General features: G+C 41.5%; 1 protein-coding gene across 2 annotated transcripts; it reads right to left on the bottom strand.

The window, feature by feature from the left end:
* Positions 1–1,626: 1,626 nt before the first annotated feature.
* On the bottom strand, positions 1,627–26,328 carry gna11b (guanine nucleotide binding protein (G protein), alpha 11b (Gq class)). Of its 2 annotated transcripts, none has more exons than XM_051382882.1 (7): positions 25,189–26,328; positions 14,329–14,513; positions 12,794–12,948; positions 11,644–11,772; positions 7,931–8,060; positions 7,602–7,755; positions 1,627–7,029 (listed from the first exon to the last, which is right to left on the bottom strand). In XM_051382882.1, the coding sequence occupies exons 1-7, from the start codon at positions 25,322–25,324 to the stop codon at positions 6,839–6,841; spliced, it is 1,080 nt and encodes a 359-aa protein (XP_051238842.1). In that variant the 5' UTR covers positions 25,325–26,328; the 3' UTR covers positions 1,627–6,838. The 2 variants fall into 2 exon arrangements, with proteins under 2 accessions (XP_051238842.1, XP_051238833.1); XM_051382873.1 differs by lacking the exon at positions 11,644–11,772 and adding an exon at positions 10,429–10,557.

Raw genomic sequence — 26,328 nt, 5'->3', positions numbered from 1 at the left:
GGTTGTTTCCTAATTATTAACACTTGTTAACAGTTGTTTCTAACGTTCATGCCATTAAACGCATATTAAAACTGAAATTGAAGATATTCCATTTAGCAGCAGTGTTGGACATTGTCCGCTCTACCAATAAAGAGTTAAGAGGTTAGAAAAAAAAATAGACAATACGATTTTTATTTACTTGTGTATTTTTCTATTTATTTATCTATTATTATTATTAGAATCAGGTTCATTTCCAAGTAGGTTTTAAAAATTAAAATACCTGCAACCATGCCTGCTGTTGATGGGAGAAATGTTCCCTTGTCCTATGAGAGAAACCAAATATTGCTAAACTACAGCTGAGTCTGATAATACCCAGGGCTCTAGGGGCCCCAACAGTCACAGGTTTACTGTGCATCAATCAGGGCTGGATCTAGAGGGCTGGCAGCCCCTTTTAGATATTTCTTTTCCATGCTTTACTAATGTCAGCATATATCTATGCCACACAGTCTCCATGCCATCCTGTGAATGTTTCTCTAGATCCACTCCTGGCATCAATTGCTTTTAGTAATTTGATAAACTGCACATTTTTTTATGGAATTTGCATCACTTAGTTCTGTGTTAACTAAAGAAATACTACTAAAGATGTGGATATGTATTAAACTGCGGCCCTTTATCAAAATCTAGTTTAAAGACCTGTAGCCACGCGATTGAATGCACTTATTGTAAGTCACTTTTAATAAAAGCGTCAGCTAAATAAAGAAATTAATTATTTTACTTGATGTTCACACACTGCACAACTTTACTCTGGAATCTAAAAAGTTGTGTTTATGTCACCACAAACTGATTCTTGTGTAATAGTACTGGTGGCTTTTCTGCCCCATGCAGTCTGCTGTGCAATACACTGAACAGGAACCTGGAGGGTACGGGATAAATATGCATTGGACTCAAGACGGGAGATGGGAAGTCAATAGCAGCTCAACGGAAAACCTGCACCCTGGCCCCCCCTAGCAGGTTAATCCTACCTACACCATACACCTGGAGTGCTCAGGCATTGCAACAAATTAAATACATTTTATGACATTTAACCTGAACTACAGAGAAAGCACAAAACAAGAAATGAATAAAAACTTTATAGCTCCTATATGTATAATGTTTTGTTACTACAGAATCTTACAGAATTTGCTGATTGCTTACATTTTGGTTTATATAGACGAAGACACTCTCAGTGACAACTGGTGCAGTTCATGTGTTGTTCTTGGGCCCTCATTGGTAATGTCCCCAGGTAGCATTTCTCTGGTGGCAGGACTCCCGCACTCATTTTTGCATTAAAGTCAGAAATTTTACTTGTTTGAGTGGCTTCAAATCCCAAAATTTAATGCAATCCCCCAAAACTTTCTTTTTTTCTGTGACATGTCCCTAAAGTTCCCCCCCAGCTGACAGCCAGGTGCTGGGAGACTTCACATTTTCTGTTTTTTAGCTTGGTATTAAAACTAATCAGAACAAAGAGTTGACATTTTAAATTTGTCAGCCCCCAATGGCTGCTTGATTTGTTTGGACCTCTAGCCAGCTCAACTGCTGTCATAATATACTAGTATGACAAAAAACAAAACAAAATATAACCAAGACCACTCAACACGCACACCATGAGCAAGTATAGGAACAAATTTATTTCAATTTAAAACAGATACCTTGTCATTATGTTTCTCTCTTAGAAGGCGGCAATGATCATAAGTCATGTTCATGTTTGAATGAGGATCAGGCAACAGTGGTTGAAACAAATACATGAAACACATAAAAAAATATGGCAAGAGTTATGTAAATCAATAATCGATAATAACCAACTGATTGAACCCCCTTCGTCAAGGGCTCTGCTTCAATGAAAACATCAAAGCCCTCACTTCCAACACAAAATAAACAGCACATGCAATTATAATTACAGTTTCTTAAAAAACAGCAGATTATCTTTTATATCTTCAATCTTAAATACAGAATAAAGTCTTTGTGTGTACTTAATCATCTATCCTTTTAGTCTCCGGTGTGTTTTATTTAAAAAGGGGGACCATCTCAGGTGGTGGTCCTTTGATGATGACCACAGCGTTGGCACTTAGAGAGAGCCTGGCTCTAGAGAGAGTGGGGTTGGCACACTCAGTATAATACATAATTTACATTTGGTTTACATACAAAATAAAGAAAAGAAAAAGAGCATTTTATACACCACTACACAATTGACCTTCAGGTTTCATTGGAGTGAGGAAAAAATAAATCAAGTGGTCCTAAATAATAGTGTTCTGGTAATGTTTTCTTATACAGAAAATGAAAAACACAAAAAAAAACCCAAAAAGGGAATAAGATTTAAGTTTTGAATATGCACCGACTCTACGCTGATGTCCGAAAGATAAGTTTGATTCCACTGACTGACAACAAGCCCACAGGAAAGGGCAACCACGGCCACCCAAAAAAGGTCACTAAGCATGCTCAGAAAACCTGAAAAAAGGGGCGCCGGCAACACCATCTTTCATTATTCAAGGCAATGAAAGGCAATAAATAAGTGTTGTAGTGAAAAACCAATCGAGTCTTTCCACTGGTCATCGCTCGAAAACGGACAAGAATGAAAGAATGAGGAGGAGGTTTAAGTTTTTCATACAAGACTGCCTTCCCTCTTTCCAGCTCATATATGTTGAGATTAAAAACGTGTCAAAAACCACACACTTGTGCAACACTGGGCTGCTTACACGCTACCAAACCCGCACTGACAGCCAGTCGGCCTCTTCGCCGTGTGCCAGAGTTGTAGTGTCAAGTCTAATAATACGACATGGAAGTGAGCTGCACTCAACACACTGTAAATCTTAACACAACTACTGATAAATACTTGGGTATCCATACTGGTATACTGTTCCACTTAAATACTGGCATCCAGACCCTCTTTATGACAGCAGTCTAACAGTTGGCTGTCTGCGGCTTACGCTCACAAGGTTAGTGTCACTTTCAGCAGACAAATTGGCAGTTAAGGACCACACTGGCAATTCAAAAATATATATATTTTAGCCCCATTAACTTAGTGTTCAAACTTTACATTGCTGCTAACCATTTTTTGAAGCATCCGTTTTTAGATTGATTCTCTATCTTTTTTGGCAGCCTTTGGTTTCTGTTCATCTAAGAAAAATCAACTGGGAGGTTTAGCTTTAGGTGAAAACTCATCTTAAGCGTGCACCGATTGGACATGCCGGATCATTCATCTGTACCGATATTGATCAGACACAACCAATCCATATTAAGTGTCATTGTAAAATCTAGTGTTTCCTCTGTCAGTTACATTCATTCAGTTACAAAGTTTCTCTGATTCAGTTTTTTAGTGCCACGGCAATCACTGGTCTCACACCAAGAAATGACCAAATTTACATTGTCCTTCACATGACATCACATTTGTCTTCTTAGTTTGATTTTATGACAACACAGCTTTCAAATGTAGTGTTTACAGAGCTTCTTTGATTGCAATAACAAGGGAAATTTGCTCACTAATTACCGCTGTAACTATGGCACAATAATGCAATATATGAAAATATGAAAACTAAATCTACTGCGCTGTGGATCAACTCTCAGAATCAAGTTTAAACTCTCCGCAAGTTACAATTCAGACCTTACTGGCATGAACAGAAACCAATAGCTGCATGTAAAGTAGGACATCAATGTATAAGCTGGAGAAATGGTCAACAGCAAAGTATGAAAATTGTAGTTAATGGGTTAAAACATGCAAAGCCACAAGCATGGTCATTACTTGGCTATCAGCTTCAAGTCAAATACTTGGGGAAAACATGCAATACTTGTTCTGGTAGTAGTGTCTTTAGTGATAAGTGTTTCTATACTGCACGAGGTATTACAGGTAACACTGTGATACCAATGCAAACAAATAAGTAGTATTTGAAGGCCAGAGAGACATACTGGGTCCACTTAATTCACCACAAGGGCCAGACACATAAAGGAAACTGCTTAGTGTTGGTAAACTCTCTACACACACACCTTGTGTTTGCCTTAACACCCTGCCTATACTTCTCATAGCACATACTGCAAGTAAATCTCCATTTATAAACAAGGATTAGTAGTGGATGACTTGGGTTCACTGTGGTCGTGTACTCCACTCCCCGCTGTCTGATGCCTGATGCACTGTGATAGCCCTTAATGAGGATGAAGGATAAGTCACCTGTAGAAAAGGTCAAAGACCAAAAAAGTATATCTGCACTTCACTGGCACTATCAAAGCAAGCCTCAAAAAACTGGAAATGAACAATGCAAAAACCAACAACAGAATTTTCGTGTTAAATTACAAATAGCAAGCATGGACCGCGTGGGTCTTCAATCACTGATAAAAAAGTCCACCTACGTTCGTACTGTACATTTTTCTAGGTATGCATTACAGCGCTGCGTCTATAAACCAAGAGGAAATACATAGTTTCTTTTTTTTTCTTAAAAAAAAACAGAAGAAAAAAAAAAGAACTAAAAAAAATCAAATGTGAGGGCTCCTAAAGAAAACCAAACAGTATTATCATGGATGGAGATGTGATGGCAAGTACAACTGGAAATGTCTCAAAGAGAAATAGAAAGCAGAGATAAAGTCCTTACTATACCAGACATTCGTTTTTTACAGCAGTTCAGACTCAAGTAGGCTCCGCCATGAGAAAAGGAGCACTTCAACATGACAGAATCAAAAGCAGTCAAATTATCAACACCTTCAAACCTGGTCCATAAATTAGATAAATAAAAAAATCTTTAATTACTCTTAAAATCATCTTGTCACCATACTGTGAAGATTTTTTTTTAAACCAGCCCTAGTTAGTATACTCTGGAGCCAGAGCTGTTGCAGTAGTGTGAAGTCGAGAGGCTGGTTGGGAGGAACCTCTTTTCTCTGACTATTGCTCCTTCTGCCGATCGTTTCCTCAACACCACTCAGCTCTGTGTAGTCCTATTAATCAAGTGAACAAAATCCATAATCACAGTATCACTACTACCATAAATTCATAGGAAAAAACTGTATGCTAATGAAAGAAGTTGATTTTTTTGTTGGTTTTTTTTCGTTCGTTTTTTGCCAAAGATGGTGTACCACAGAGCGTTTTTTGTACAGGAGTGTTTTGTGTATATGTATTTACAAACAAATATACACAAACAACATTTGCAGACTTCAGAGTGCGTTTTTCTGTGAAAGGTTCATAGCCCCCCCCCTCCTCTCACCACTCAACAGCAAGCAATCTTTATATAAACAAAGTGACTATACAGTAACAAAAAGTAAACAGATGCACATCCTGATGTGATGACTATGTCACGGTCAGGAAGTGTGTCTGATTGGACGGCTGAGTGACGTAGGTGTGACGTCATCAGAGATGTTACCGCATGGATTCCATTCACACCCCGGGGTGTGGGCGTGTTTAATTTACAGCTTTTATTTTGTTGAATAAGCTACTTGCAGCATGAGCTGCAGCTGTGCTCTGTGGGCTGATAAACACTGATGACATCACACTCCCCTCCACATCTGCTTCCACCAATCAGAGCCTGTGCTGGGGGGAGAAAAAGCAGGGTCCTCTTACCCGCTGCTAGTGTTTTGTAATTAGGGTGTGGGGGTGTTATTGGTGGAGCCAGATGCTGTTAAGTCACACGGAAGATTGTCCCTGTGAATCCATACAGAAAAACATCTGGAGGAGGGAAGCAATGTGATTAACTTAAACATAAAACACTAATCCCACAGAAATCTTTAAAGGATACTTAAAACTTGTCAAGTACATTTCTGGTTGTTTCTTTTTAGATGTCTTTGTTTTGAAAGTTTAAAAGTTTTTATAGATTTTCTTACCACTTCTTATCACCATTCCTTTTAGCCAGTATTTGTTAAATAGAAGTAGACGTAGCAACAAATGTCTATCATTAAAAACATTTAAAAAATCTCAGCAATGAACAGATTTTGATTCGCTATGTCTTGCCCTCTCGTGCTTTTTGTCTTAAGTGTGTTTACATAATGCATTTACTTCATAATATATATTTCTTTTTTTTTTTTTGCGATTGCGATGTTCACACTAGTGGGTACATTCATAGATGCGAGGTGGAGACAGAACCCTCGGCCCTGTCCCCTTGTGTCCGGTGTGCAGCCTCACTTCCTGTCTGAATCACTCTGTCCCAAGAAGCACGATGCCGCTCGCTGGGTCCTTGGTTGGTTTGAGGAGATACAGTATTCACTTCCTTCCACACCGACTGGAGCTCAGAGAGGACACGACAGGGGATCTGATCTCACACCGCTGAGGGTCAACTCCAGAGGGCCAAAAGGGGTTTGCTGCCGCTATTCACCAAAACACAGCTCCTCGCTAGTCAATGCTGCCCCAAATACACACACACACACACACTCACACACACAAACAAACAAACACACAAACAAAGAAACACACACACACACCAAAGTCCCCTTCAGTCACTGTACAGCCCGTGTGAAAGGTTTGTGTGCCAGATGAAATGTGCCAAAGCCAGCAGCCGGGGGCCAAATCTGACACACGGAGCAGCTTTGGGAGGAGCGAGGACTCTGACACAACAAGCTGCCGAGCGAAGGAGGAAGAGAGGGCGAGCTTTGGTGAAAAGAAGAGGGGCGGCGTTTGCAGGTGGGAGCATTGGTGAATGTACTGTACTGGAAAAATAAGGAAGAGTTCTGTTGGAGTGTGTGTGTGTGTGTGTGTGTGTGTGTGTGTGTGTGTGCTGTGTGTGTGTGTGTGTGAGTGAGAGAGAGAGAGCCGGCATGGTGTGCTGTGTAATGCATGTGGAGTTGAGTGCACACTCCCAAAGGAGATGTGCATTTGTGCAATGGGGAGGAGATGTGCGTCGTACATGAGCCCTCACACCAGATTGTACTCTTTGAGATTGAGCTGTAGGATGGTGTCTTTGACAGCTGCAAACACAAAGCGGATGTTCTCAGTGTCCGTGGCACAAGTGAAGTGAGAGTAGATGATCTTGTCGCTGTCTGGGTTTAAGTCCACAAACATCTTGAGGATGAACTCCCGCGCTGCCTGTGCATCTCTCTGGGGACCTGAGATATAAAAGAAACAAAACAAAAACAAGCACATGCAAACGTTGATTTATTTCCACCATATAAAGTGTTATTTAAAAAAGGGGTTGAACAACAACAGATGCTTAGTTTTTTTTTTGAGAGTCAAATGAGACAACTGATATGCTGTGCATTCAGTATGGAGCTTTAAAAGGGAGGCTTAGACAGGGGCAGACCTAGAGTAATATTCATGGGGTGGTAACAGGGTGGCATGGAGACTTTAAAGGGTGGCAGACGTGATTGCTGCTTTAATTCCAAACAATCACATATATGGAGACTTGCTTGAAAAAGCCCCCAAATAAAGATATTTGATCTTAAAACATTACATTGGGTTTAGTAAAACACTGAATAGAAATGTCTAAAGCCTGCCTTAGAAATCAATAAATTGTACTGTAAATCTATCTTTTACCCTCTACATCTGCTTAGCTTAACATAAAGACTGGAAATAGGTGAACTGGATCAATTTCAGACCGTTTTAACACTGAATAATACATTCACAGAAGCTATATTAATTTATCAGAGGGTGACTTCCACATTCGTATAGATGATCTCACCATCAAACTCAGGGAAATAGTCCACCAAGTGTGAGTAGGAGATCTTCTCCTCTAGCAGGTCCTTCTTGTTGAGGAAGAGGATGACGGAGGAGTTCTGAAACCAGGGGTAGGTAATGATGGTCCGGAATAGAGCTTTACTCTCCTCCATACGATTCTGGTGCAAAAAGCAAGGGATAGAAGTGTGAGAAGAGTCATGTTGTTTCAATTCTTGATGCATCTCACTACACATAAAGGGCACAACTGCAATATAGCTTTTGTGGGGGGGGGGTGAAGATACATGTGTTTAGGCAACATAGTATGCATGCATTTCTTTTTAATGAATGACTTACCTCGTTGTCTGACTCCACCAGGACCTGGTCGTACTCACTCAGCGCCACGAGAAACATAATGGAGGTGACATTCTCAAAGCAGTGAATCCACTTCCTCCTCTCGGACCTCTGACCCCCTACATCCACCATCCTGATGGCAGGATGAAGGTGAAAAGGGGGGCAGGGGGGATAACAAGTACAGAAGCAAGGAGGGGAAAAACGTATTAGCATACATCTCTTGGTGGCCTAGTTCATGTTTAGTGATCTATTTCAAGATCAGTGACTAACAGTGCTCAGCATTTAACAGGGCAGAAGTTCAAATTCTCAATATCCTGGAATAGCTCTAAGGACAGTGCTGTTTCTTTTTTAAAAAGAAGGTTTTGAATCCATCAAGATATATTTACTGGTGGCACCAAGTAGTGGACCGAGTTTATTCCATTGCATTGCAAATATACTGAATTATGGCCTGCTTTGTGCAAAAAACACGTATATAGCAGAAGAACTCTGTAATAGAGGAAAGACAGATTTATCCTAAAGACATCTCTCTGCTGTACTTCGTCCTTAACCATTTTCAGCACACGACCCAAATAAAGATATAGTCTCTCATCGCGGGACCCATGACAGCGTATTTTTATTGTCATTTTGGGTCCTAAAAAAAAGATAAAATATTCTGGAGTACTTTTAACTTGATTTTAAGTTAAACTTGTTTGAGAAAAACTATTAACACCTGATGGATTCAACACCTAAAGAAGAGGATTAATCAAATTCACAACTTCTTGGCCATGAGTTTTAAGGGTCTCGGGGGGGAAAACAGAAACTAAAAACTGAATGTGCAGTGTGAATATGCTTTTGTCCTTGTAAGCGAGTGAGTCATGCATGCCACCACAAAGATGAAAGCTTCCCATTTAAGACAGATCTAGAATCAGTTTTTAAACAAATGCCGCCACCACCACAACCACCAACACCACCACCATTAATGCCAGTTTGATTAGCATGCCTTCTCTCCTGCCTCCTACTTCAGAGCACTATGTATGTATAAAACAACCAATTTTTCTCAAACAATACACATACAACAAGAATTACAGGTGTGGCTCAACTTTGGGTTGATAGAAGTTGTGGCAAAATCAAAAAGAGATATTCTTGAAGGAAATGTCTCACTGGAATTCCTTAATTGAGTGGCATTCATCTGGTCATACAAGGAGTCAACATTACATCTGATAATAGATCAGTCTGTACTTCTATGTGATATGGTGAAAGTGAAGGGTAATAACACATTCATTTCTCTACTGAAAGGCTTTCACAACCTTCCCTAGTGGGTGTGTGTGATAAAGCACAACAGAAAAACAACTGAAGTTTGGAAAGGCACTTGGACAAGACAAATGGGGAGTAATATGAAATGAATAACACAAGATAGAGGACAGACAGAGGACAAGAGGCTGAGTTGAAATGTTGATGAAAGATACAGGGGGCACCTGTGATGGTTTGATCCTTTTCATGGTAGAAGGACTCCTCCTATGTAACCTAATGAGAAGCTACAAGCTGAGAAATTGCATCTCAATACGTATGATATATATTTCTAAGAGATTAATTAATTATTAATTATTAACAAACACAACTAACTAAGCAACAATTGGTATGAAAACTTTGATTTCAGCACACAGGCCTACAGGCAGAGGGGCTGGCTTTTGCTGAAGCCATTCATAAACAGCAATCCTGGCTTTAATACTGAGTGATAGGTGTGGATCCTCTAAAGGTTTCTTCTTTCCTGAGATTCTCCTTGACAAGGTCACCCTTCACTCGTCAGGGAGTTTAGGTCCCAGTTTCATTAAGCCTTCATTTGTGACAACTGATTCCTTAAAATCTTTCCTGTCAGGAACCTTTGATGTCAAGCCATTATATAATTGGCATCAGTACAATTTAATTCCTGACTTTTTGTACTTTGTTGCACCTCTGGATGCACAGGTGCACGCTTCCAGACCAGGTGCAACATGGTCTCTGAGAAAGCTGCACAAATCTAGTGTAATTCTCAATGCAAGGCTGCCCCCTGGTGGTGGCCCAGTCCACTGTGGTCCATAGAGACCCAGGGCCAATATAGGCCCTGCAGGACCTGCTGCCCAAAATAACATTCCTCCACCGCGGAGAGGACGACCTCGTTTCTTCTGCCAGCCGAGGAGGAAAGGAGGAGAGGAGGAGGAAGAGAGGAGGTGACCCATTTACAGAGACCGGGCACCAGAATGTAGGACTTTGTGTTCATTAGGGGGTTGTGTTATGTGTGGTACGATTGCTGCTGGTGGCAGGAGGTAAAAGAAAGTGTAGGACTATGAGGAGAATATAAAACGGTAATGACTGCTATGATTTCTATGATTGGTCAAGTTTAAAATGCATAAATTAAGTCACAAGTAACAAGGGGGGGGTAACATGGTTTATTTGGGGCTTCGGACAAAAACACAGCAGATGGCGAATGGGTTAATGCCATAACATAACAAGAAGGGACTGAGCCAAAACAGGCATCTTTCTACCTGAAAATGATGCTTTGCAAGTCGAATGGATACTCTATGATTCCTGTAGTGGGGATGCGCACCCTGAGCACATCCTGCTGAGTGGGAAGATAGTTGGAATCTGCAATACGATCCAGATCGGTAAGATAACTACAGGCAGGCCGGTCGGGGGAAAAAAGAAAGATAAAGAGAAAAAAAAAAAAAGACAGGAAAACAGTTATATAAAGCGTGACAGGCATTTACCGCAACCCCCCTGCCATTCCAGGAAGTGTGGATCAGTCCTGTTGAGGAAGCTTCACAGAAAAGGCCACATCTCAGAAACAAAAGGGTGTTAGTCAGTGTCACTGCTCCACCAACACTCTCCATCCATAAACCATATGAGACATTTGATATTAGCTTGCAACTGTTGCTTTGAGTTTACTTGATTCTCTTTTTAACTGACAACAATTTGCAGTGAGGTCAAGTAGATTGTGGATAATGTTGCAGACAGTGAGGTGGTATCAGTGACAGTAGTAGCAGTGACTTTAGCAGCAGAGACAGCAGCACCTGGATTAGATAAAGAAGGTTCGGACAACTAGGAAACATATTTCTTACAATTTTGCCAATGGTATGCACATGAGCCGTTTCAATTTGCAATTCAATTAAAAAGTTTTCAGTTCGTCTGTGTTTAAACTGTGCCCAATTGCCTGACTAATTGTATAACAACTTCCTGGAGAATCTTTGACATCACTGTCAATCCTTCTTCATCTGGCATTTGCTGGCTGCTCCCCACATGCTTCAGTGCAGCATGTCTGGCCTTCGTTTTTATCCTGGAGCCAGAACCTCAGCACAATTGTGAACCCAAACCACTGATATCTAATCAGGTTAACCAATGGGGCCCTCAGGCTCATTTGATCTAAACACATCAAAATCTTTATTTTGCTCTGCAGGACAACTGGGTCTGTTCAGACAAATGGGCTCTTGCTAAGTAATGTGTTTTCACTATAGTAATGTGAGGGCATCTGCAAGCTTGTAATATTGTCATAATTGCACTGACATTGACATTGAAAGGTTACTAAGATGGTAACCCATGTGTACAAATCATCTAGTCAATTTTACTATTTTCTGTCCATTTTTGATTGACCAATTCACAAAAACCTAGCCCCAGCTTAAATGATGTGTTAATATCCTGACAGCCATCAGTGGTTTCTGTCCTCTAGCTACGGTGATGCTGTAGTCCTGGTGCCACAGGGGTACCTGAAGATGACGTTCTCCAGGTCAAACGGGTACTCTATTATACCCGTGGTGGGAACACGGACCCTCAGCACATCCTGCTGGGTGGGAACGTATCCCTCTGCAGTCACACGGTCTATATCGCTAAGGTAACTGGAGATATACATCACAACAGTGTCGAACAGACATATTCAGTGATTTTCTTATATATTTCTCACTAACTCATACAAAAACAAATAGCTTACAAATTTACCATACATGTTCCTAATAGTGCAAACAGACCTGCATGCATACGGATTTGAAGCAGTTTTAAACTGTAGTACAGCAAGTCCACAGCCAGGGGGCACTAGAAAGTGAGTCAGGTGCCATTGGCCATTTAGCCTGGGGTCACATATTATTACAATGTAATTGTGGCAAACACACACAACCACAGAACAGGACAGGGCACATGTATCTACAAACATCTAGGTGCAAACGCAATGTTAATCTGTGGTTAGCTGTAGCTCTAACATTTAGACATTAAACACAAAGCTTATGTAAAGCTAAAATGCGTGCATATAGAATAGAAATAGTGGTAAGGAACCCCAATGCTAACTACCAAATTGTCTAACAATTATTGTATACTATAGATTAATGTCCATGGTGGCAAATAAACAATTAAACGTTAAATAGTGACTCTTGTACCTGTGGCTTGGAGATTTCTTATGAGATTGTTAATATTGCATGTGAACAAAAGGCTAATGTGCTGCCCTGCCCTGCAAACATTACTAACCCCACAAGGCAATTACAAACAGAACATACACGCACATAACCTTCCACCAACCACACATCCAAACACACCCTAATTACTCTGTCTTCCTGCCACACAAGAAGTTAAAGATACCAATGAAATCATTAAAATCAGAAATGTCTACAAAAGCTGATAGCTACAAAAATGATCCAATCAAGAGAACAGCACTAGAATGTTAAGAATCATTAGTTATATTAACAACACTGATATATCTCCATCAGTTCCCAAACAACCATCACAGACCTACACTCACAAAAATTACATAAGCACACTCACACATTGTGTCACAGACAGCCACACAAATACCATTCTTAAATCCTAGACACATCATACGTGATGTCTACACGTAGAGACAAAAACATACACAGAGACATGCAGACGTACTATTTAGTGGAGTCAGAGAGCTGGTACTCTCTGCGGCGGTCATAGGCCTCCTGGATCCCTGGGTCGGACCACAGGCATTTGATAGCTGTGATGTAAGGTTGGTCAAACCCATTGATCTTCTCGATGTCCACCTCCTTCACAAGCATGGCATTAGACTGTAAAGACACAGGCAGGAGGGGAAAAAGGTGAAATAAAGAGCAGTGAGAAACAGCGCTGGGCCAAACAGAAATGGACAACAAGATTTATCGAGTTATATACTTATTTTCTACAAATATTCAGCCAAAGATATTTGAGTTATCTGTCAGTAACTTTCTTCACTGTGTGTTTGGACCTGGTGGCTGATCCTAACCACCCACATATTCTACTTATTCCAAAGATAATGTTTCTACTAGACAAACTAAATGCATCTTTCTTATGCACCTGAGGATTTTTGTCCTGATTGTTTATTTTTTTCCCCAGGAAAGACATAAAACACACTATTGGTCTAACTGTGAAAAACAACTTATGAACAGGTTGTAAGTTGACAAATGTGCAACAAAAGAGAGATTTATTTCTATGAAAATGAAGAATTTGTGCCCATATATCAAGCCTGCCTTTAGAAGAAATGATTGACAATACCAAAACATTAGACAATGTAAGATGTTCATACCATCCCCAATTACTCAAGGTTTGCATAGCTGTAACTTGATAATAGCTGCATGGGACATAAATTAAGACTATTTATCAACTTTAGAACTTAAGTTTTTCAAAAGGTAACCAATGATCCAATGCAATAACCAAAATCATAACTTATGTCCCACTACAGTCCCCCATTTTTGGATTTTGTGTGGGTTTTTAAGTGATGAATTACATACAACAATTCAACATGTTTCTTTGACAGAATGAAATAAGTGATTGTTTTTCTATCCAAATATCTGTGTCACTAAATTATCTGTGGATGCAGACAGTGACTAGCATTGCTATGGAACATGACATCTGTTTGCTCTTTTAAGTCTTAACATTGAGGTGACTATGCTGTTCATTCATATTGTAGACCAGTAATTCTAAATACTGGTCCCTATGAGGGAGTGTATGGGTGGATTTTTGTCCAACTGAGTAGTGGACTACATTCACCTTGCATCCCAGGTATAAATCAGTCCTCAATTAGAGGTTCACAATAAAAGACCAACAGAGCTCGGAGGACTGGAATTGAGAACCAATGTAGCATACTATTATAGCAATAACAATAGACTATAATTATGCAGTCGTATTGTGCCCACACCACCGCTAACTAGTTCACTTTCTGTCATTTGAATGTATTAAAAGCATATCTATGTACAAATACAGACCAACAGTCAAAATCTGAAAGCGTTTGGCAATGGCTTGTGTCCTGGGGCTTGCTTAAAATAATCCTATTGCATACCATACCATATAATGCAGCAGATACCAGATGCAGCCATCACACAGTTAAAATAGTCAAACGGGGACCCTGGAACGAACAACTAGCAGGACATAAAGAATATTTCATGCCTTTACTTCTGTGGGTCAGTCCTTACCCGATTCTGTTCAAATTTGTAGGGGATCTTAAGGGTCTCGGTGGCGCGGATCATGGACTGCATGGAGGTGAAGATGTTTTGGTAAACAAGTCGGATGAAGCCTCTCTTATCTTCGTCTGAGTACCCAGCGCCATGAATGATCCTCATCTGCTTGATGAAGGTGCTCTTGCCACTTTCTCCCGTACCTGAAGCAGACAAGGGAGGCATAGAGTTAGAGACAGAGTGTAGCAATGTTACTTTGTGGGCATTGTCATTATCACATGCAAAAAAAACAACAAAAAAAACAAAACAAGCTGTGTTAGATTAAAAAGACCAAGAAACAGTGGACAAGGGGTGGAACGTTGCATATGAGTGTTTCAAACCATTCTGGTAAGATGGCAATTTTCATTATTACATGCCTAATACAGTCTACACTCAGTACAACATTAAATTCATTCATCAATGATAAAACATGGTAGGAGAGTAAGCAAAAGGAGTGGTCTGAGACTTTAAAGCCTCACACAATTAGATCGAGTTCAGAGAAAAAAAACATCTGAGAAAAATGCCAGTCTTCATAAACCTATACTGTCAAGTACTTGGCCACTTTCCAATTGCAGTCAACTCTGCAGTACAGGTGATGTTCTACAGCTCTTCAATGTATTTTGGCAACTCTGTGTGTTTATACGTATGAACAGACAAAGCAGTGCAATACTTTTGTACGTCAAAGGTTACACACCAAAAACAGTATGTATAGCACAAGTATACCTTCTAATGATAAAACTATTTGATATCTATAATAGACAACAGTTAAGGCCACAACCCTAGGACAGGTTAGGTGATGACACATTTCTGTTATCTCATGGAATATGATGGGATAACTGGCAGAGATTTTACCATTGTACCGTTTACATCCATCCCCATAACATCTGTGTGATATAGTACCATGACATGTTAGGTCATTTGCTGGATTAACTAAAAACTGGCATACCTTTCTGGTTGTTTAATGTTTAACAGATTTTCTAGAACATTTATTATAATTAAAATGACGTATACTGTGATAAGGATTTTATTCACATTACCCACTTCCTATTAGGCACCAGTCCCCGTCCCCTCCAATTAGCGGAGAAATCATTTTAAAATCAGGCTCCTCATTTGTGCCAAGATGATGACAACAAGCCAAATCTGTGATACGAGACAGATGCCCCATGAAAGGCAAAAATGACCAAAAAACTTGATGGCAGATGAAGAGATCCAAGAACATGCTGCAGACTGTGTATCTGTTAATTAGTGTTCATTAATTTCTGTTAATCAATAAGCAAGGCAAATGCGCCAAACTGTGGCCAAGGTTTTGCTGCAAATGAAGCCAAAGTAATACTTCTCTCAAAACTCGATTAACATGGGATGTCCATCTAAGTAAGCTTCACATGTTATGAAATCTATCTACTGAAATTCCAAGTGGATTAACTAAACTGGTTACGACTGCTAATATGTCAAAGCGTCTTTGTCCTGCGTCAGGATGTTATCACACAGTTTGGAAAGAGAACGAATCAAAAATGTTTCCAGGGAGAAGAGGAGAGATAAGTGGGGTGGGGGGGTGGGGGGGGGGATACAAGTTAATTTAATGAAGATGATTAAGACAACTTGCCCTACATTCAGGATCTAACACTAAACTCCCTCTGCCAAAAGGTGACAGCAGGGGTCGTTGTCAAAAAGCTGCATTCCTTCAGTGATCCTCCTCTGCCCTACCGAGTCCATATCTGGCTGTAAGATCATCGCAATATTTCAAGTGGCGTCACGTTTTCAGATGTACACATATGGTAAGGAGCCCAAGAAAAGGCTTTGGATTAAAGATATACACTTTTAACATTCGTTCAGCTTCTATTCACCCAAACATCCTTGATTTCAGTGAAAGAAAATCACAATCTCTGCATTGAGTAACATGCACGTTTTTTTAAGCTTTTCAAGACCTACAATGATTGCCAAATAAACCCCCACTTGCTGGGGGGTCTTGCTGGGCCTAACCCACATTTCACACTAGCCTCCCTATGTTCAACATGCCCAGAAACACCACCCTCAGGCCACACCAAAAAAAAAAAAAAAAAAAAAGAGAGAAAGAAAGAAAAGCTGATGGCATTTCAGTCCTCAGTGAAATCAAAAGGGATCCAGCACATCCATAATATCTGCAAAACTGAAAGGGAAAGACGAGGAGGAAAAAAAAACACACACACACACACACACACACACACATACACTCATCTCACCACCACCTACATTCAAGGTTTTTGAAGAGCAGCCATATTTCCGTTACCATAGCAACCCCTCCTCTGTCTCCCTCTCTTTTTCGTTCCTGTGTTTTTTTTTTTTTCCTTCTTTTTTTTTTTTAAAAACCCCTCCCATCCGCCCCTTCTCTCTCTCTCTCTCTCCTCTCTTTCGTAGCAGACAGTAAATATAACTGTGAGCCCCTCAGGCTTGCTCTGTGCTCTTCATCTTTTGGCGTACCACAGAGAAGAAGGGCCTTGGCTCCACAAAGTCTTTGGGGGGGGCTGGTCTGAGGTCAGTACCAGGGGGTTCCTAACACCAAGGACTGTAAAAATGTTGGGGGAGAGATAGCAGCTGCGCCACTGATGCAAGAAGAAATGCCTTAATCTCAGATAGAAAATTTTGGTTTCAACACTGTGTCCATAAGGGGAAATGACCCTCCTCCATCTTCCCTTCCAACAAAATGTCCACTTTTGGAGAACAGAGACTAAATAGACTCATGATTCAATAAAAAAATAAAAATAAAGAAAGAAAGTCTTATATAGTTTCTCCTGGACGAATCAATGCATTTGCGGCCTGCTGCAGACTGGTACCTACAAGGTAGTCGGTCTAATAAAAACTGTGATTGTCTAGCTAACAAAAGGAGTCAAGTTAAGAGAGTGTGTTCTTTGTATTAGGCTGTAGTGTCCTAGTACTGACTGCAGACTGTTTCAGCAAAGGAGCAAGAGGATCACTCTCCAGCTTGATGTCTGATTTATTTCTCGTGACCCCGTCACAAGATCTCCCTCCACTGTGTTCTCTTAACTGTCGTGTCCCTCTTTCACCAGACAACACACTACAATCCTCTGTCTTCCCTTTTTCCTCTCCAGATTGTACCAGCATCAGCCACAACCATTTGCATGCCCTCACCAGCTCTCCCCCACAAATACACACGCTCTTTCCCCTCCCCTCCTCCCCTTCGTCACAACCCCCCCTAACCTCCCTTAGGCTAGAAATATGCCTCTCCATTCTCATCCCTCTCTGTCAAGAATTTTGGATATTCATAACTAGAATCCATCCATTCTTTTTTGGTAATGACCTAGAAAAAGGAGGTCACCTTTTAATAGCTCACACACTACTTGGGTTTGATAACGCTTTCTGTTCCAGGTAGCTATGAGTGTGAGAGAGAGAAAAAGACAAGAGAGCCCAGATTATGCCCCAATGCAACAGTGCAAGGTACACTACACAGCCCACACACCAACACTGGTCTTTTGTGGAGCCAATGTGTTTCTTGGAACAGAGCTAGAAGTTTCAATCAGGGGTACCCGACAACAATGAGCATAAAATTAAAACTTGGTCTGAATAGCCAAATTATGTAGAAATTAGTTAAATGAAAACAGCATGTAAATAGCAACAGCTATCCATCATATAAAGACACCAAACACTTCACCTGTATCCTCCGTTGCCAGGCTATCTTTCATAAGCCTTTACATAACACAACTGATGTCAGCTTGTGACACAACACCTGATGGTCTTAGTGCAGCAGTTTTGGTTGAGCTCAGGTTGTTGAACTGTCAGTCTAGCTGGTTATGTGTGTGTGTGTGTGTGTGTGTGTGTGTGTGTGTGTGTGTGTGTGTGTGTGTGTGTGTGTGTGTGTGTGTAGGGCCTGCTTTGTTTACACTGTCTGCTCATGTCCTACAATTCTTCCATCATGCTTTACATGCAGGCACGGGTTGCCGTTTAAGGCCTCATGCACAAACCTCCCTGCTAACCCCAGCTTCCCTCTGCAATGCCTGTCAAAGCTTTCCATGAACAAAAGATGGGGATTATCAGCATCATGGCCAACCTGCATGCAAATACACACATAAATATAATGGTGCATTGGAATGAAATCTGTTGGCTTGGCTTATCTAGGTTTATGAACTGTCCTTTCAGGTAGCGCGTGGCAATCCAATCTCGGCAGAGAGGAAATTTGCATAGACATAGCAGAGGTTAAAGTATTATCAAAACCTCAAAATTGGCACGAGTAAGGTGTTAGCCGTTTTATCAGCGCCCTGGAAAGATACTGTATGAATCAGGCAGTCACAAGGCTAACCAAAATGTAGCGTGGGTCTCAATCTTTCACTAAATTCATCTTGGAAACTGGCCTCTTTCAGGCGTACAAAGGAAAGGGATTGAGCCAAGGCAGCCTGGAGCTACACAACACACACACCAGCTGCCTAACCAACTGTGGACACACACAGATCCTGTGGTCAACCTCAAGGCATGGCTGTTACCTTCACTGTGATGGCCCATTTTCTTTCCTTTTTCCTGCAATGGCCTGGGCATTGCAGACAGTGCAGGACTACACACACACACACACACACACACACACACACACACACAACAACACACACACACACACACACACACACACACAAAAAGGAAAGAGGACTATGTCTCTCTCAGCTCTACTGCAGCTTTCCAACATCTAGGAACAACACTACTGCTTTGTGCTGATGTCTCTGCATCTGCTGCATCCCATGTGCGTGGGTGTGAGAGCTGTAAATTGAATATACATGGTATAGCATGCACTGCACATTATGCACACACTCACAAATTCGCACACCTTCATTTGACCACCTTAGGACGGCTTTGTCTGTTCACCAGTGACTATGCGTCGAGTGCTGTTCTGGTCGAGTGGGTGTGGGTGAGCGAAAAAGAAAAATCAAACACAGGCTTTACAAAAGATTTGGAGCAAGCAGCAGTATTTTAGTCTGCAACACACACACCGAGCTCGGCTGCAACGGACTAAAAACAGACAAATCCTAGATGTTGACATTATTTCTTAAGCCACAGGACTTATTTTAGAAAATCTCATCATGGAGATTCTATGAGATAACATCAGTCCGTGTCCACACATGGGCAGAACACATTTATTACACATTTCTGGTACATTGATTTAAACATATCCACATTAGCTTTTCACACCAGAATTCACAACCACAATACAAGCCTCAACATCCTCCAAAAAAAAAAAAAAAAATGAGTGTAAGGCACGGCCTATCATTCCAAATTCAAACTTAAGACTGTAAGACGAAGTGACAGAAGTTGAAACGGTACAATCACAGAGACGTGTGGGCTTTACTGTACACAGCAGCTGGTGGGAGTAAACAGGAATGAACATGCCACCCTGTCAGCACAGAGAGGGCTGTAGATACTGGCAGTGAACAGAGTGGCAGGCCACATCCCCGTCCTGTCTGGGGACTGGGGTAGCAGCGGTATGTGGGACAGTAACCATCTAGCCTCATTCACCCCTATATCTCCAGAGAACTAGCCATGACCCCATTTAAGAACGTGTGTGTGTGTGTGTATGCACTTGTGAGCAATATGAGCAACTGTGTAAAAGACACCATGTCGTAGAGTGAGACAAAGAGTGTGTGCGAGGCTGGCTGAGGTGAAGTCTAACATTTACTGAAAACTAGCAGAGAAAGAAGGAATCTAGTTGGAGGCACTGGCTAATGTTCTGTGATGGAGAACATACTGTGTGCGCTGTGACATCAACATCAATGAATGACTTGAAATCAAGACATTTCAAATTTTATACTTTATAAATAATCCTATCTGGCCACTGGTTTTCGTATCGCGTGAGATGTATACTACGTAAATGCAACACAAAACCTACAGCAATTAGGTATCAGAGATGATCCAATACATGGTCTTATCCATAACAAAACATTTTTGACAAACTACATTATCAAGCAAAGTAGCTGCAGTGTTTCCAAGGCCTCGCACATCATGCATGACACAGACCCATTATTCGGAGACAAATCTCAAACCTGCTCGTCACCACATGAAACCTAAAGCAATCCCTGCAAATGTATTTACAAATACGTACACTTTTCACGTCTGTTAAAATAAAATTAATTTTTAGTGTCATAAAAGACAATCTCTGGGTTTATGGTGCTGACCATGACCCACAACATCAACAATCAACAATATCAACAATATCCAAAATGTTTAAAATTAAAAAAGGACAGTGGCCTCTTATCAGTGTAGTGTCAAACCTTCCTGAAAGAACTGGACAAGCTTTAGGTTACGCTGGTTTCAATTGATAGATTTGTCAGCAGTAGTATTAGTAGTTGTATTGTTGTGTCTGCACTTCTGCAAGTAATGAGATAAAATTAAGCTTACCTGAGAGTGTTAATATAAAATCTCAAGTCATAGAAGCATCGTACTGAATGATGACTGTTTCCATTCACAGCAACTGCTTTCTCAACCACATGTGCTCAGAAAACTACAACATGGTTGTCCGAGTGTTTCTCTGTGGCTGTATCAATGCAAAACTACACTAAGGATAAATTACATCTAGTGTCTAAGTGTACTAGAGGTTGGATCAATATTTTGGCTGATATAAGCTTGTTATAGATGTATTAGTGTATGTGCATGTTTGCAAAGTAGCAACAAATTGCAGAACAGAAACCCCAAAGATATTTGTAAGTCATTTAGAAACAGTGCCTCCATTACAGGGTTTGTCGACCAGAAAGAGGTTTAAACTGCGAGAACGTGCCTGCCCAGTACATAATGCTTGGTCACAATTTCTTAATAGCCTTATTTAAGAAATCTTTATCAAAAATGCTTATCTTATACGTCCATGTAAATCTGTATCAGCCAATATAGTTTTATCAGATTTTCTAAACCCTCAAATATCGCTAAAGCCCGTCTCATAATGATTTCCATATTAAAAAGTGTTAGATCTCACCAAGATAAAGAGGATTTCAGTAATAACTGAGCATCCACTGAGCTCCACATTCACTGGCATTAAAAGTACCGTGCTCACACACATACAGACACACACAGACACACAGACACACACACAGACACACACACACACACACTGAGGAGTAGAGCTAGAAGATCCCTATTGCCATATATGATCAAAATAAGACGGCTTGGCAAGAGAAGGAAGGTCAGCAATAAACATCTGAGCCTAACCCCTGATCCTCTTCCTGGTTCAAATCAGCCTGTCCCTCTGAAGGATGTCTTAACCTGGAAACGAGACGTGCTACTAATGCAGGGAAGATCAAACAAGAACAATTCAATCGATGAGGACTTGGCAAACGACTGTGCATTAAACCTCTGCCTTGGATGGTGTGCTACCAAACCAGCCACAACCTTTTGGCTGTCGAGCCAACTTTTGCCCCAGTCAGACCCATTTCTTGAACACTATGCTTGACAAATTCTCTGATGACCAAAAATGTCTTTCTGACGTCACTGTAGGGATTTTTGACTAATCACCAGACATTCTGTTCCTCAGATTTCATGTGAAACCCACATTTTCACAAAAAGCGAATGCCAACTCGAACACTGACAGCTTGACTGGGAGCTTACAGTTTACCTCGGTCAGCACTTTGGGAAACCCTAAAGCGTTTGCCCTTCCATCTCACTTTACTGACCGACCGCTCGCTCCAGCAGTTCATTTACCCGATGCAGCAAAGGCCACAGCTCCTGGCCCGCTGTGTTTTGACCAAGTAGAGGCAAACCACTGGTCTGTGGAGCAGGAAGCTGGAGGTATGGCCTGATATGGCCCTCAGTGACAGGCAGCCAGACTCTGGGCACTGCTGCAGCCCTAAAAGAATTGTTATTTTCTGACCAAGTGGGTAAAGCTTGAGGTTGTTGTAGCTCTTACCTACAAAACTAACCATAACATTCACCCTCCCTGTATTCTTAGTCTGGAAACTTCATGCCTGTGCCTGGCATGAAATGGAACCAAACCTCATAGCTGCTGTCGAGACAAAGCTATTTTGGCAACGTACCCTGGCCATATCGTAAACCCTGCCAGGAAGAGAGAGACACACACACAGTGGCAGGGTGGACCTGAATTAGTGTGAGAAAAAAACATTTTGTAGGGGGAAATGCTATAAGCACCAATGATAGTAGCTCTTATATCAATCTAGAGCTTGAACATTTAGAAGAATAATCAATTAGTCTGTCAATCAACTATTTTGATAATGTATCAGTCAAGCAAAAATGCCAAACAGTCACTGGTTTCAGCATCTCAAATGTGACCATTTGCTGCTTTTTTACACTAATCAAATTATCTTTGCAGTTATGGACTTCTGGGCTGGTCCAACAACCAATTTTAAAGACGTCACCTTGGGCTTTAGGATATGACTAATTTGTCAAGTTCTCTTTCTAAAGTAGCTTAAAATTACTTAATTAATCAAGTCATTTAATTAATCTGTCAATTTTTCTGATTAATCAATTAGTCTATAAATATTTTATCTAAAATTATATAAAACAGAACTACTACAACTGCTCTTGCTGGAGAGCTGGAACTAGAAGTAAATGGCATTTTCGCTTGATAAATGACAATAATTATTTAGATTATCAGAATTGTTGCTGAATCAGTTTACTTTGATCAACTAATCGGTTAATCGTTTCAGCCCTACCCTACATTAATCATTCTATAATAACTCCAGACACACAACATCAGATGTGATCTGAATTATGATACCTTAAAAAGAAACTGCATGCCTCCACACTAAGATATTTCAGGACTACAGCTACAGCTGTGTGCAGTAACACATTATGTACAACTAAAACTGAGAATACTTAACCAGAAGGTTGTATACATTGCCTTGAGCCTCGCTGAAATGTAAAACCCATCCCCTCTACATGCACTGAACTGCAGGGCAGATAATGACAGAACAGCTCCCACGACATTCAACTGAAATTAATAAATGTCCAGTTCTAAATATGCAGCTCAATTTCTCTTTCTCCTTCCCCTTTAAAATATACACGATGGAACGTAAATTAAATGTTCAGAAAACAGAGGTTGTCTTCTTCCTTCAGTGAGTTGCGGAGAGGCAGGCAGCTCACACAGGGCCGTGGGCCTGAGAATAATGCCAGGGGATAATAGGAGTCAGTGACATCTCAAAGTCTGAGCAGCGGATGTGTTTAACCAAGCCTATTAAGACCTGCGCTAATCCTGCCTTACACGTCCTTATCCGGGCGTCCACTGACAGCCTTAACTCACACAGGATGGGCCACTTACACCACGACTGATTGCAGTCCTTGCTTGCTTACTGCCTCTCACACACACACACTGTGATAAGTGTTTTTAATGTCTGCTGTCAAAATCAGGGATATACTGGAAAAACGGTATTAAAACATCTGATGCAAAAAGCTGTGCTTGAGACGAGAGCGTAAATGATCACCTACATTTCTGCATATCCTGGAATCACACAGTCAACCCATCCCTTCATTGATCATCAGGCAAGAGAAATTTGATGGCAGCGCACAGGCAAATCATTTTAAAACTGCGACACAAAAACAAACACCCCTTTCAACCCAGCTCACCTTGGCCACCAGGTAGAATAGAGTGCAACAGCGATTTAAATGTATGACACAGAACAGAATATGTCCCATCAACAAGCGTGGCTCTAGTGTGGCCTACTTCTCGAAGCAGAGGTATTCAGCAGGGAAATGAAAGGAGACACACATGTCAAATAACCAGGGCTGCTTTAGGTGGGCGAGAAATGGGAGCAAACGTTTTGAAACTAAGCATGCAACCTAGATAATTCTAATTGTCCTAAAATTGGACACCTGCCTTTTTTTTTTTTTTTTTAAACCAAGGAGCTTTCACACTTATCTGTTGTTTTAAGTGGCTGGTGGGGTCACATCATGCACACCAGGTTAAAGTTAGCCTGTGAGAAGATGCATGCACACAAAATAGATGTTCCTGAAAGCAACGCATAAGTACATTTGTGATAAAGCATAGGCTATTGTTCCTTTTTGTGTCCACAGAACTATGAATCAATGCAGTACAGTGCAACTTATTCAACAGCAGCTCCCACCTGCCCACACACCAGCTATAAAAATAGCTAACCTACTCAGCTAGACTAGAGGATGAGGGGGCAAATCCCTCAGTATCCTTGTCCTCTGGATGGGTAGATTTGTGACACTGTGTGTGCAGACTAATAATTAAAAGAAATTGATAAATGAATGAATGGACCCCAAGCGAGGTCTAGCTGAGGCACCTGAAGCCTCATCCAGTTGTACAAATGTTATGCAACCTGGTGAAAGCAACAGTGGAAAGCAACCCATAGCTGCTTCTTCCATTATCAAGTGACCATCTTCACCCCTTTTAAACCGCCACTAGCTAACCAACAAACCACAGTGGCAGTTTTAAAGCTGGCCAATTGATTAGGGGCTAGTCAATAGTGTCAAACTGGCCCACTGACAAGCATGTGGTAGCCTGTAAACGGTGACATCTTAGTAACTTCGATGCCAAATGCGCTGCTGTCTGCACCCCAATGCAAATGCACACACTCGAATAGAGAGACTGTGTCGCTGCTAAGCCACTTCTTGCACATATGCATCTGGACAAGCCAGCTAACTAATATTAACCCCGAAAGCTTAAAAAAAAAAAAAAAAAAAGACCAGCCACGCATTTCGCCTATATGATGCCATAAAACGTTTCTCATACTGAAACCAGGCGTCCAGCTAGCAACCTTAACTAGCAGCATATTTGCTAGCACTGCCAAGAAGGCCCAAGAAGCTTAGTTTTTTTTTTTTTTTTTTTTTTTTTTTGGTTAACCACACAACGACGCAAGACATGACAATTAAAAAAATGTATCTGAGAATTAGCATGCCACATACCGAGAAGAAGTAATTTCAGCTCTCTCCTGGAGTCTCGCTTGTCTCGGCGGAGTTGTTTGTCAATTTCTGCATTGATTCGTTTCGACTCCTTCGCCTCTTCGCTCAGGCAGCAAGCCATCATGGACTCCAGAGTCATCCCCTCTGGTTTTGGCAGCCCAGTTTAGACGGGACCCTGCAAACACTTGCCCACGGTTTCGGCTTCTCCCGAATCCCCGGTGCTCGCCTCGATCTTGGGCGATGAGGTGGTCTGTCGGGCTGGACGGACGGATGGATGGATGGATGGACGGGACTGGGGGAGGGGAGACTAGCTAGGGGCCTCGCTGTCAAGTTGTCCCCCCAGCCGAGAGCAACTGCGACTTCACCCGGGTGTTCTCGGCAAATCACGGGAGAATCGGACAGGGGGAGGGAGTGGAGGAGACGGTGGGGCCTTCCCCGAGATGCTTAAAAAAAAAATTACCGCAACAGATTAGCCACTTAATACCTGCCTTTATAGCATTAACCCCTCTCTTGTCACTTCCAATTCTATATGTTCGCCTGTCACTGTGGTCCAACCCCTATCTTTTCACAATCCCGTCAAAAAGTGGTTAAAAAAAAAAAAAACCCGTTAACAGTTGATAGCAGTGCAGGCTCGCCGACGTTAGCTAGCTCGTTCACCGCTAGTAGTAGTCCTGGCTCGTACGCTAACGTTCGCCTGATAACCGTTAGTGCACCGTCCCCGCCGCAGCAATGCGTCCGTTCACCTTAGCAACTACATTAGCAACCGTTGGCTAAATAACACGTAACGGCTACGAGCGCTGCCCTGCTATTAGCCCCTGCTAGCTCGCTTAACGACGCCTCGGCTAGTGCTGTGTCAACCCGCAGTGATTCAAACAGCGAGCTGGGTTGAAGGAATTTGTCCGCCTAGCTAGCGATAGCAGGGCAGCACCCCATCGCACCGTGACTCATTTTGACGGTGAAAATACACGGCTACCACCACCACTACCGCCTGAAAGAGGGGGTAAAAAAAAAAAATGCGTGCCGGACCGGGCGGCTTTTTTTTTTTTTTTTTTTACGCCAGAAATGTATTCGCTGCAAACAGCTGGCTTTCGGGTAGCTCGTCGCTGGAACAAGGTCGGCACACACACCAGTCTGATGCCAAGC

This window comes from Dicentrarchus labrax, unplaced genomic scaffold, assembly GCF_905237075.1.
Source record: "Dicentrarchus labrax unplaced genomic scaffold, dlabrax2021, whole genome shotgun sequence".
Taxonomy (NCBI): domain Eukaryota; kingdom Metazoa; phylum Chordata; class Actinopteri; family Moronidae; genus Dicentrarchus; species Dicentrarchus labrax.
The sequence above is the reverse complement of the archived record's forward strand: the minus strand, read 5'-3'. Positions and strand labels throughout refer to the sequence as shown.